Below are 14,466 nucleotides of genomic sequence, written 5' to 3'. Positions count from 1 at the left end.
GAAATGTTGTTCTGTTGGAGAGAATTCTGGAGAAGGGGAAGAGCATTTGGTATTCCATTTCCAAGATTTTGACATGCGAGAAGAACGCATTCGCTTCGTATGTTTGGAAGATTTGGTCAAGGCAGGTTCACTGGAAGGAGGGAGTGAAGTCTGAAGGGAAGGTTCAGACGACGGCTGTACATTGTCCTGGGAAGTGGAATCTAGAGGAGGCAGGGAGGAAGTACTAATCCATTTGAGGTGCCTCAACATAGTCAGGGGGGGGAGGGAGCAGCAATACTGGGAACCGAAACAACTGGCATGCTTTGTTGAAGGGAGGGGGGTTGCACTGAACTAGGAACTGCAGGAAGTGGTGTAGGGGTAGTCGCCTAAGGGAGGGTAGGAATGAAATGACTACCATAAGCAATGCCATGATATGGGGGGTAGATGACAATGCCATATTGCCGCATAGTGTGTAGACCTAGAAGCACATCTGCAGGAAACTGTACATCGGCCACATAAAAGGGGAGTTTGAATCTCAGGACTTTGAGTAGTGAGACTGATTGGAAGATGTATCTTAGAACTGGAAATGGAACACCATCTACGTTAGTAAGTTGTAAGTCGGAGGGTTCCAAGAATGTGACACGCTATAGGAGGAGCGGAGTTTGAGGAAGGTGGAAAAAGATATAATATTTACAGGGGATCCAGTATCTATGAAGAGAGATATAGGGATGTTATGTACAGTAGCAAGAATGGAAAGAGCATGTGGCTATTTGTTAAAGTTAGAAAGAGTACAAATGGGAAGGGACATGGGGGCAGGTGGTGGGGATGGGACACGAATGCTAGGAGGGGGAGTCCTGAGAGAAACAGAGGCAGATAGTCATTTAGGGGAAGAAGAAGGGGAAGTCTGACGGAGAGGGAAGGTATTATTAGAATGGGTGGAGTTCAAAACACGACACTCAGCAGCAGTGTGAAAACAAAGGCCATGAATAGGGCATTGTTTATCGGGAGGAGTGTCAAGGCGAAGAGCACAATGGTTGGCATAGTGCCCAGGTGTCTGACAGAAGTAGCAGATGACAGTGCTACGGTAGGATGATCTGTGTCTAGGATGGGAGTTGGATCTGGGACGAGAAGTGTATTTATGACAAGATGAAGATCTGGAAATATGAGCAATAGGGAATGTAGGTTTGGTGACAGGGACTGGCTGGGCAACAATGTCATTCAGTGTCTTGGATGAATCATGAATTTTATGAGCAAAATCTGTTAAGGTCATACCTGGAGTGCACTGGATGGACAAAGTTGTGGCTAAGGTGTCCGGATGGAGAAGAGAAAGAAATCAATAAGTAGGAAATGAGGGAAACAACATTGGCAAGGGAGATTTTGTCACCAGCTTCAAGCCAGTCGGAAGCTGTGAGGGCTGATTTCAGTTCAGACTTAAGGTCAGATGTGAGTTTTAATGCTCTCTTTTCTAACATAGGGGGAGAGTTGGTGTTGAGAGCAAGGTTATAAAGAGGAGTGAGGGAACCTAGGGTGTTGTGTTCTCCAAAGGTACGTTTGAATTGTTTAACATAGTCATCATACTGAGTGCAGTCTGTGAATGCATCGGAAAGGTCATAAGCATTAGAGGTAAGGTCAACAAAGCTGTGGAGAACTGCTATCTTCTGATCCGTTGCACATTTTCTGCGGTTAACCCCTTCCATACGGTGACGCCTACGTAGGCGTCATGAGGAGCAAGTGGTATGCGAGGATGCCAACGTTGGCGTCTTGATTATATTTATTGTAGTTGTACCTGCGTGACCCCCATACTCTGTTAACTGGCTTCATCACATTTTCTATGGTTATCAAAATTCACGGGTGAAAGAGAGAACGATTGATACAGCCGTGACTTTATTTTTTATAATGCAAGTATTATGACTCAACATCATATGTCTGGCAGCTAATGCTGCCCGCAAGATTTTGGCCCGGAGTGAAGTGGTTGATAGCCATATTGACATTTACAAGAAAGGTGTGGATGGGAATATTGTCTCCTGTAAACTTGGGAATGTCAACAGTTTCATGTACTATAGTTATTAGTTGTGGAATGGGAGATTGGGTGGACGAGGAAGCCATGGTAGTAGGACTCAAAGGTGGTGTTTGTGACACTGGGGATGAAGGGAGTGGAGGTAGGGGCTCTGGGGATGAAGGGAGTGGAGGTAGGAACTCTGGGGATGAAGGGGGAGGGTAATTGGGACTAGGGAGAGCGAGGAAATTTTGTCATGCGGGAAGGGTATGTAGTGCCAAAGAGTTTTCCACTTACCTTAGAAATACTAGGAAGAAGTGATAAGAAGCAGGTAGTATCGAAGGGGAAGGATGGAAACACATATGTCTTGGCTGCAAACAGTGGAAGGAATTAGTAAAGATAGAGAGAGGAGGTACAATCTTAATTTTACATGTAATTATAATATATATAAAACACTTGGAAATATGGGATATGTATCTGTTGTAATCACAATATCATGATCTCACAAGCACCACTAAAGTCAAGTTCATATCACAGAACGTCAATCTTGAAGGAAGGCAATCTCATGGAACCGAGGAAACTCCGGGGAGCGGGAAAGACGAACGCTTGGTGAAACTGCAGAACACGATGAGTGCAAGAAGGGGTGGTCTCGGAGAACGATGATGATGGCGGCTACACGCTGACTAGGTGATGGTGGTTGGGGAGAAGAGGAGTTACATTGCTCGGCGTAGACAGCGCTGAAGGAAGACCGAATGAGATGTTCAGAGCTCCGCGAAGATAGGAGAGTGGTAGAGCAGAAGAGGCAGTCCATGTCAAGATGGTGGTTGGGGTAGTAGAGGTGGATCTGGCTGATAGCGTCCAGAACCAGGGACATGAAGACGTATGGTGGGATTTGAGTTGACCCACAGTGAGAGATGATGGACAGGCAACTTCATGTTATTGGTATGCGAAGGGAGCGAAATGGAGTTAGGGCTGGTGGAGGAGACAAACAGGAAATGGATAATGCGTGGTGCACACTTCACTCCTGGTGAATGTGGTTGTGGAGGGGAAGGTGACCCTAGAGAAGATCTCATAGGCAGTACTGTTGAGATGGAGATAACATTGTAGCAGGTGAAATTTGTCACTGAGAACGGAAGCCAGGAAAATTTCCGTAAAGGGGAAGCAGATCATCATCAGAATGCATTGGACACAGTGTTGAATTAGCATTGACGAGTATGCGTAGATTTGAATTTGGGTGGGTAAGAATAACATCCCACAGCTGTACACCATATGTTGTTTGTCAACATAGGTCATAACAAAAGATGAGTTCCGGGTCACAGTTTTATTGAATCACTATATGTACACCACTTTATCCACTTAGCCACTCACTTGAATACCCTTTCACTCTCTGTGCTTGCTCACAACTCACTGATGCGTCCTGGTTGTCTGCGTCCTTCTGTGAGCATGTCCTATGGTTCCCATTTCTCAATTTGGTTTCATTCCCTTCCACACAGAAAATAACGGACACTCAAAATAATACGTTAATTAAGTTAATAATATAATCTATTTTACATTCATTCGACTTTTGCATTACAATAATAGAAATGATAGATTATGTAAACAGAAATGACAATTTAATATTTCTTCCTTGAGCTTCTAGAACAAGTTACATATGTACACACACACACTTCCAACTATGCATTTACTGGTATTCCTACATTGAATATATAATACGATGGTTTTTCATTACTTCTAAATCTAGTGTTTTCCTATACCCATTGTGTCATTGTATGTTCTATAGTCATGTTGAGTAATATATTTCCCCATTGATCCTCTCCACCTTTTACTGTCATCTCTTCCCAACATATTTCTTTGCAATTACAATCACCCATGAGTACTGCATTACCTCCATCCTTCAGCATCTCATTTAATGAAGATATCATATCTAACATTTTGAAGTAATCTTTCTCCAAGATCCCATTTTCGGGAGCACATAAATCAGTGCAGACTTTCTGTTTTTCATGTTGTCTTCAACTCTTATTGTGATCATCTCTACCCTGTTCTCTCCATATGTAATATTTGTCACATTTAAGTTTTTCTTAACCACAGAACTTGAATGACTCCACTTTTTCTCCTCCCTATTTCCAAGCCAGTGATTATAATCCATGTCCAACACTGGTACTAGTGGACCCCTTAATTTTGTCTCCACAATTCTCATTACGTCTGGTTTTGCTTCTGACAGGTAATTGTTAAGTTCCTTCAATCCTGAGATCAATCCATTTATGTTAGTATACAGTATACCCTCACTCATTTGCGATTCACTGTTTGCGGCCCTGCATACTCGTTGATTTTGCTCTCAAAGTTTTTTTCATAATTTCGGCAATTTCGTGAATTTCTTAGTCAATTTTTGTAGCAGAAAAATGCTCACATTTGCCCTAACTGGTAAATAATTTTAAAATAACAATGTCAGTTAATGTAAAATAAGAAATTAGAAAAGAGAGATGATACAGAATAACTGGTAAATAATTTGAAAATAGCAATGTCAGCACATATATATATATACCAAGGCTTTTTCCCCCTTACAAGGGAGGTAGCCAAAAAGGAAAAGGCATAAAATCATTCCCACCCATTCCATCCCTGAATACACTCCACACCCCTCCACCCTCCCTCTTATCTTAGCACCTGGATGATGGGTCATCCCTGCACCTTGTCCGCTGCCCTGGGTCAGAAGCAGTGTCGCAAGACACAGCACATCCACAGCAAGGCTGCTTCATTAAATCGGCGACCCCCTCTCCGTCCCCCCATTGCATAAAAGAAGACAGAAATTCCTTCAGGCTGCGTCAAATTTTGCTCACACATACTATCTCACCCCCCATCCCCCCGCCCATTCCGCCTCATGCATCACAACATCATCCACATACAACCATTCTCCATTCACCGCTGTCTTCTGTCCTCTCCCATCCATCCTCAACAGACTTCCCCTCTTTCCCAAAGCCCCCCTCACCCCATCCATCCACCTCATCCTAGGACGTCCCCTCATGTTCACTCCCTCCACATCTGCCTTCCACACCTCTTTTACTAGTCTTTCTTCACTCATTCTTTCCATGTGTCCAAACCATCCTAATATTCTTTCATCAACCCAACCTCCCAACTCCCTTTATACCCCTGTTCTCCTCCTCACCTCCTCATTTCTCACTCTATCTAGCCTAGTAACCCCCATCATACTTCTCAGACACCTCATCTCAAACACATTCAAACTCCTCTCTTCCTCTCTTATGTTCCATGTTTCTGCCCCATACAGTGCTGTTGGCACAATCACTCCTTCATAGTCTCCTCTTAGCATCCATTCCCAAATGCCTATTCCTCATTACACTCTTTAATCCACCAAGGCATTTACTTGCTTCTCTCAATCTACATTCTACCTCCACCTTCACTCCACCTTTTCCTGCCACATTTGCACCCAAGTATCTAAAACTATCCACTTTCTCCAGTCGCTCTCCCTTAATGCTCACTTCCAGTCTACTGCTACTTTCACCCCTTGTACATCTCATCACCTTACTTTTACCCACATTTATCTTTAGCTTTCTTCTATCACATACTCTCCCAAACTCTGCCACCAATTTCCTCAATCCCTCCTTTGATCCTGCTACAAGTGCAGTGTCGTCCGCAAGCAGCTGGCTTATCTCCACTTTCTTTAACCATATCCAATCCCTGACCCACGACCCTTGCACCATCCCATCCATGTATAAACTGAACAGCCAGGGCGATATAACGCATCCTTGACGAAGTCCCACCTTTACCTCGAACCACTCACTCTCTCCATTTCTAATCCTGACACAAGCTCTACTACTCTCATAAAAACTCTTTGACAGCTCCTAGAAGCTTTCCTCCTATCCCGTATATCTGCATAACCTCCCACAGTGCCTTTCTGTCTACCCTATCATAAGCCTTTTCCAGATCCATAAAAGCCCAAAAAACATCCTTCCCCTTTCCTATAGCTTTCTCACATATCTGTCTTACCACAAACATCTGATCTACACAACCTCTACCTGTCCTAAATCCACACTGTTCCTCACCAATTACTCCCTCTATTCCTCTCCTAATCCTTTCAATCAAGATCCTCCCATAAGCTTTCCCAACTACACTTAACAAGCTAATCCCTCTGAAACTACTACATTCACACTTGTCCCCTTTTCTCTTGTAAAGAGAAACTATACAGGCACTCCTCCAGTCCTCCAGCACTCTACCCTCTCTCCAGCAAACATTAAATAACCTCACCAGGCAGTCCACCATCACTGTACCTCCCTTATTCAGACATTCTGCATGGCATCCATCCAGACCAGGTGCCTTACCTGCTTTCATCATCTTAATAACTGCCTTCACTTCATCCTTCTTCCTTATTTCTCCTCCATTTCCGTCACTCATCCCTCTCATTTTCTTAGCATTTCCCACTGCAGCTATCTTTCCCTCCCTATCCTCCTTCACATTAAGCAACTCCCTAAAATATTCTGCCCATCTTCCCTTTACTGCCCTCTTTTCAATTATCATCTCTCCATCTCTCCAATGTCGGTAAATATAAAAAAAAATGGAAAAGAGATATGATACAGTATAACTGGTAAATAACTTTAAAATAATGTCAGTAAATATAAAAAAAAAAATGGAAAAGAGAGATGATACAGTATAAATTTTTTAATTTATTATTACTATGTCCATATACTACATTATTACCTTTTTTAATTTATCATTACTACATATTACTACATTTTACTGTATTAATGAGTAAGTCTGTCTTTAGAATGTGTTTGAGAAGCATATTTTAGCATATATAATATCATACATAGGCGTTTTAAAAGTGCATCAATAATTCGCAGATTTTCGGGATTCACAGGAGGGGAAGGAGCGTAACCCCCGCGAATAATGGGGGGATACTTTAAGCCCATTTTAATTTTCCATTACCTCCATCTCATTCTCTGAACCTTTCATTTAGATTTTTCTTTCTTCAGTATACCATTTTCTCAGTCTCATATCTAACACTCCAATAGAGCTGTGTTATCTTGGTCTTTGGTTTCTTCTCTTTTATTTAGCTTTGTTTCTTGTCCTAATTCTTTCTCTTTTCATGTCATTCATATGTCTTTTTTGACCATATATTTTTATAGTGTTTGCTTCTTACTAATTACTAATTCTCCAGTTCTTGCTAAGTTTTCCTCCACTGCCATTTGGGGGCTTTGGGGAAGAGGGGAATGTCTGTTGAGGAAGGATGGGAGAGGACAGAAGACAGAGGTGAATGGAGAATGGTTGCATATGGATGATGTTGTGATGCATGAGGGGGTGAGGTAGTATGTGTGAGCAAAATTTGACGCAGCCCGAAGGGATTTCTCCCTGTCTTCTCCTTTTATGCAGGGGGGGATGGAGAGTGGGGATCGCCGATTTAATGAAGCGGCCTATGCTGTGGATGTGCTGTGTCTTGCGACACTGTTTCTGACCCAGGGCAGTAGACAAGGTGCAGGGATGACCCGTCATCCAGGAGGTGCTAAGATAAGAGGGAGGGTGGGGGTGTGTGGAGTGTATTCAGGGATGGAATGGGCGGGAATGATTTTATGCCTTTTCCTTTTTGGCTACCTCCCTTATAAGGGGGAAAAAGCCTTGGTATATGTATGTATGCCATTTGTAACCTTAATTTAATCTTTAGTTGTTGACTTTTTCCTTCTCCCTCTACATACTCAGTCTGTGCACTTCATCCACTTCCTTATCTTTTTCTTGCTCATTATCCTGTACTACTTTTAGAACACTTTTTGCCAACTCTTTGTCCTTTTCTCTCTCTCTCTCTCTCTCTCTCTCTCTCTCTCTCTCTCAGGAACCAATTTTGGTTGTTTTTTCCCATAGACCATAATTTACTATACATATTTTTTTGTCTATTGTATCTATTACTAGAATTTCTTTTTGGTTAATTATCCTAATAACTGCATCTATGGCCTTCTGCATCTGTTATTGAACTATTTCTTGCAATAAACATAGAGAAGGATTTATTAGATTATCCAAGTTTAGCAACTTTGAGGTGAAGTGGAGCGAAGGAAGGACACAGATAAGGGAGGAATGGGCTAAGGAAAGTAAAGTATATGAATTGTGAATATTTTTCTTAGTGTATACACTGAGGAAGTCCTCATAAGGATGAAACATTAGTAATAAAACTACTACATTTTTTTTTTTTTTTTTGGTGTTTACCTCACCACAATTCCCACTCATATATATATATATATATATATATATACATATATATATATATATACATATATATATATATATATATATATATATATACATATACATATACCTAGGGTTTTTCCCCCTTACAAGGGAGGTAGCCAAAAAGGAAAAGGCATAAAATCATTCCCACCCATTCCATCCCTGAATACACCCCTCCACCCTCCCTCTTATCTTAGCACCTCCTGGATGACAGGTCATCCCTGCACCTTATCCACTGCCCTGGGTCAGAAGCAGTGTCGCAAGACACAGCACATCCACAGCAAGTCCGCTTCATTAAATTGGCAATCGCCCCCTCTCTGTCCCCCCATATATATATATACACAATGTTTAAATATAACCCATTGTCAGAGAAACAAAGCAAAAGAAACAGATGATCTGTATATTTCCTCTGAAGAGGACCACAGTTGTGGTCAAAATATACAGATCGTCTGTTTCTTTTGCTTTGTTTCTCCGACAATGGGTTATATTTAAACATTTTACAAAATTTGACGCAGCCCGAAGAAATTTCTCCCCGTTGTCTCCTTTTCTGCATGGGGGGACGGAGAGTGGGGGTCGCTGATTTAATGAAGCAGCTTTGCTGTGGATGTGCTGTGCCTTGCGACACTGCCTCTGACCCAGGGTAGTAGACAGGGTACAGGGATGACCCATCATCCAGGAGGTGCTAAGATAAGAGGGAGGGTGGAGGGGAGTGGAGTGTATTTAGGGATAGAATGGGTGGGAATGATTTTGTGCCTTTTTCTTTTTGGCTACCTCCCTTGTAAGGGGAAAAAACCTTGGTATATGTATGTATGCTATGACATTTTGGTTTTGTATGTGTATTTACCTAGTTGTATTTTCTTCACCATTTCTTCATCCAGGTATGTAAATGCAACTTTGATTGTTCTTATTAAATTATAAGTTTCTCCAAAAATCTTATTTATATGTTTCTCAGGTGACATATTATTCATAACAATGACTCCCAGGTCCTTCTCATTTTCTACTTTTTTTTATTTCTTCTTCTCCCATTTTATATGCTCCTGTTATTCTGTTTTTGCTTTTTCCAAATTCCATTATACTACACTTCTTTGTATTGAACTCCATCTCCCACTTCCTACTCCATTCCTGTACTTTATTTAGATCTCTCTGTACTGATTCACAATCTTCAGTTTTCACTCTTTTCAGAAGTTTAGCATCATCTGCAAAGAAGCTCAAATAGCTATCAATACCTTAATCCATATCATTAAAATATAAAGCAAACATTATTGGTGCCATAACTGTACCCTGAGGAACACCACTTATTACTTCATCCTATTTTGAGTGCTGGTTTCTTATCACTACTCTCATTTAATTGCAAAGAAATCTGCTGGGAAGAAATGATAGTAAAGGGTGGAGATGGCTTATGGGGAAACGCTCTATTTGAGATGATTACTGACCATACAATGACACAATGGATACAGGAGAACACTAGGTATAGAAATGAAGAAGAGCCATCGAGACTAGACTTAATAATTACATCTGAACCTAGAATAGTGGACAAGATTGAATATAAAACGCCAATAAGTAAAAGTGACCACATATTGATTGAACTGGAACTTAATGAAGAAAAATATATGAAAAGAAATGAGCAATATAGAAAAGGAAGAATGATGTATGAAAAAACAAACTTTGATAAAATAAGAGAATTCTTTCAACAAGAAAACTGGGAAGAAATATACAAAGAAGAAACAACAGTGGAAGAGAAATGGAATATTTTGACAAAAATTTACAAAAAAGGAGTGGAAAAGTATGTCCCAAGACAAAAACAAGAAAAAGAATATGTAAAGTGCTGGTACAACAAAAGTTGTAGGGAGTTAAAAGACAAAAGAGACAAAGCCTGGACCAGATGGAAAAAAGACAGAAGACCTGAAAAATGGAAAATATATACCGGTTATAGAAATGAATATGTACAAACGTGCAGAGAGGAAAAGAGAGAATATGAAAAAGATGTCATAGAAAAGTGTAAAGATCAACCAAAACTATTCTACAGATTTGTAAACAATAAACTGAAAAACAAACAAGACTTGGAGAAATTAAGACAAGAGGGAGTTGAATACACTGAGAAAATGGAAATGGCGGAAATTATGAACAAACATTTTAAATCAGTGTTTACAAGGGAGAACATACAACCTGAAGAGATTGAATGGAAAGAGAAAGTCCCCCCTATGGAAGAAATAGAAGTAACAAAGAATGAAATATTAACACACTTGAGTAATCTTGATGTCAGAAAATCGCATGGACCAGATGAAATAGCAAACTGGATTCTGAAAGAATGCAGGAATGAACTGACAGACAAAATACATAGCATACTAAACAGTTCCTTGAAAGAAGGAAAAGTTCCAGAAGATTGGAAAAAAGCAAATATAGTACCTATATATAAAGGAGGAAATAAAGAAGAACCTACAAACTATAGACCAGTCTCTCTAACAAGTACAATAGCAAAAATTTGTGAAAGAATTATCAAAAGTAGATGGGTAAAATATTTAGAAAAAACAAAGTGTTAAATCCAAGGCAATTTGGATTCAGACAAGGACGATCATGCGTCACCAATTTAATATGTTTCTATTCAAGGCTAATAGATATAATACAAGAAAGAGATGGATGGGCGGACTGTGCATTTCTAGACCTAAAGAAAGCGTTTGACAAAGTACCACATAAAAAGTTGCTTAAGAAATTAGAAACTGAAGGAGGAATACAAGGAAAACTACTAAATTGGATGGAAGACTTTTTGCAAGAAAGAAAAATGAGAGTAGTGATAAGAGACCAGCACTCAAAATGGGATAAAGTAATAAGTGGTGTTCCGCAGGGAACAGTAATGGCCCCAATAATGTTTGCTATATGTATTAATGATATGGATGAAGGAATTGAAAGCTATATGAGCATCTTTGCAGATGATGCAAAACTACTAAAAAGAGTGAAAACAGAAGATTGTGAATCACTACAGAGAGATCTAAATAAAGTACAGGAATGGAGTAGGAAGTGGGAGATGGAGTTCAATACAAAAAAGTGTAGTATAATGGAATTTGGAAAAAGCAAAAACAGAATAACAGGAGCATATAAATTGGGAGAAGAAGGAATAAAAAAGTAGAAAATGAGAAGGACCTGAGAAACATATAAATAAGATTTTTGGAGAAACTTATAATTTAATAAGAACAATCAAAGTTGCATTTACATACCTGGATGAAGAAATGGTGAAGAAAATTCTAATCACCCTCATAAGACCAAGATTGGAATATGCAGCAACGATATGGTCACCAAGTACAAAAAAATGTCTAAAAAAACTTGAAAGAATACAAAGAGCAATTACAAAATGGGCACCAACACTCTCAAAACTATCATATGAAGAGAGACTAGAAAAACTTGAACTACAGACACTAGAGCAAAGAAGAGAGAGAGGAGATTTGATAGCTATTTACAGAATCATGAAAGGCATAGAAATTACTGATAGAGAGAATCTGATAAAATGGGATGACAGAAATACAAGAGGACACGGAAAGAAAAGAAAAAAAGACAGCTATAGAAGAGACTTGAAAAAGAACAGCTTTCCTCACAGAGTAATAAACAGTTGGAACAAGTTAGATGAGAAAGTGGTGTGTGCAAAAACAATACATGAATTTAAAAATAGTTTAGATAAAATGAGATATGAAGACGGGACCCCACGAGCATAGCTCCCCTTCCCGTAAAATACAACTAGGTAAATACACAAACACACACACATATACTTATACCAATGGCTATTTCCCCCTTACAAGGGAGGTAACCAAAACACAAAGGTATAAAATCCACTCCCACCCGTTCCATCCCCACATACTCCACTCCCATTCACCCCATCCCTCCCTCTTATCTTGGCTCCTTTTGGATGATGGTCATCCCTGTATCTCGCCCACTTCCCTGGGTCATGAGCAGTGTAGCAAGACACAACACATCCACAGCAAGGCCACTTCATTTATTCAGCGACCCCCTCCCCCCTCCATCCCTTCATGCAGAAAAAGAGAAAGTAGGGAGAAATCTCTTCAGGCTGTGTCAAAATATCATACACACATACTCCCTCACCTCATTCCCCTCCATGCATTACAGCATTATGTATACACAACCATTCTCTACTCACCCCTATCTTGTCTTCTCTCTTCCTTCCTCAACAGACATTCCCCCCTTTCCCAATGTACCTTTTACCCCATGCATCCACCTCATCTTTGATCGCCCCCTTATGTTCACTCCTACCACCTCTTCCTTCCACACCTCTTTCACTAAAATTTCTTCACTCATTCTTTCCATGTGTCCAAACCATCTCAATACTCTTTCATCAACCCTATCTCCCAACTCCCTTTCCACCCCATTGTCCTCCTCACCTCCTTATTTCTCACTCTATTCAGCCTAGTAACCCCTATCATACTTCTCAGGCACCTCATCTCAAACGCATTCAAACTCCTCCTCTCTTCCTCTTTTATGTTCCATGTTTCTGCCCAATACAGTGCTGTCAGCACAATCATTCCTTCATACAATTTCCTCTTAGCATCCATTCCCAAATGTCCATTTTCTCATTTCACTTTTTAATCCCCCAAGGCATTTACTTGTTTCAATCTACATTCTAGCTCCACCTCTACTCCCTTTCCCACCACATTCACACCCAAGAATCTAAAACTATCCACTTCCTCCAGTCTCTCTCCCTTAATACTCATTTCCAATTTGCTGCCACATTCTCACCTTGTATATATATCATCTTACTTTTACCCACATTTATCTTCAACTTCCTTCTTCACACCTTCCCAAACTCTGTCACTAGCTTCCTCAATCCATCCTCTGATCCTGTTACAGGTGCAGTGTTGTTTGCAAACAACTGGCTTATCTCCCAAACATTAGTTTATCAGTTGACCTCATAATTTTGGCTTTGAAAAAATATTCAGCATTTAGACTTGTACATAAGTATTGTATATGCAAAAATGATGTGACCTGTAAATGACCATTTCATTATTGATATATCACTGCTGATGGGTGTGCTGTTATTTGGACAACTATGTATGAGCAAAAAGGTCTGTACACCTTATTTTACTGAATCAATGCATATTACTTCATTAATGAAGGATAACCATTACTACCACAGCAGCAGGAACAGCAGCAATAGAGTTAGAGGGGACTTTTCCCATGGTATCCTGGAAGATGTAGAGATGCCAAGCTTTTCCAGTAGTGTGGAAGAGGAAGAGCAGCTTATTGTGTTTGAAAAATCCATAGAGAACTTCAGATCCACCATGGGTGCATGGTCCCCAGTGAAGCTAAAGGTAAATTGTTCAGTTGTTCGTGACTATATATGTACATACACATACCAAGGGCTTTTTCCCCCATACAAAGGTGGTAGTCAGGCATAAATCCACGTACTCCAGTCCTGTTCACCATCCTTCCCTCCCTTTTTTCTTGGCTCCTCCTGGATGATGGATCATCCCTGCATCTCATCCACTGCCGTGGGTCAGGAGCAATGCAGCAAGACAGCATATCCATAGAAAGGCTGCTTCATTTAATTGGTGACCCCTCTCCCACCCTCCATCCCCTCATGCATAAAAAGGGAAGACTGGGAGAATTCTCTTAGGGCTGCATCAAATTATTATTCACACAAATCCGTAACCTCCACCCACTCCCTCCTATGTATCACAGCGTCATCCATACGCAACCATTCTTCACTCATCCCTATCTTCTGTCTTCTCCCTTCCTCAGTACATCCCCCTTTTTCCCAGCATCTCTTTTTCCCAATGCCCCTTTTACCCTATCCATCCATCTCATCCTTGATTACCCCTCATGTTCACTCCATCTCTACCTTCCACATTTCTTTTACCATTTTTTCTTCACTCATTCTTTCCATGTGTCCAAACCATGATAATAAAAGAGACAGCAGTAAAAGGAAGATGGGGGCACAGTATTTTAGGAAGTTGTTAAATGTGAAGGAGGATAGGAAGGGAAAGGTGGTTTCAGTGGGTGGCACTAAGAAAAACACAGTGATGAATAAGGAAAATGGAGGAGAAATAAGAAAATATTAGGTAAAAGCAGTTATTAAAATGATGATAGGAGGTAAGACACCCAGGTTTGATGGGTGTTATGTGGAGTGCTGAAATAAAGGGAGTTATGGTGATATGGACTGGCTGGTGAGGTTTAATGTTTGTCTAAAAGAGGGTAGAGTGCTGGAGGACTGGACGAGTGCCTGTAGAGTTCCACTTTACAAGGGAAAAGGGGACAAGTGTGAGTAG

At 40.5% G+C, this 14,466-nt stretch overlaps 1 protein-coding gene across 1 annotated transcript in view; it reads left to right on the top strand.

Annotated features, from left to right (window-relative positions):
- LOC143034556 (uncharacterized) overlaps window positions 1-14,466 on the top strand; it is an 87,442-nt gene that overhangs the window by 15,599 nt on the left and 57,377 nt on the right. Inside the window, exon 5 of the mRNA XM_076200778.1 lies at window positions 13,335-13,509. Coding sequence (XP_076056893.1) covers window positions 13,335-13,509 — 175 coding nt within the window. The remainder of the gene's footprint in view (window positions 1-13,334; window positions 13,510-14,466) is intronic.

This window comes from Oratosquilla oratoria, chromosome 17 (genome assembly GCF_046742065.1).
Source record: "Oratosquilla oratoria isolate Oo_2021 chromosome 17, ASM4674206v1, whole genome shotgun sequence".
In the NCBI taxonomy this organism is placed as follows: domain Eukaryota; kingdom Metazoa; phylum Arthropoda; class Malacostraca; order Stomatopoda; family Squillidae; genus Oratosquilla; species Oratosquilla oratoria.
This window is presented reverse-complemented; position numbering and strand designations above follow the sequence as displayed.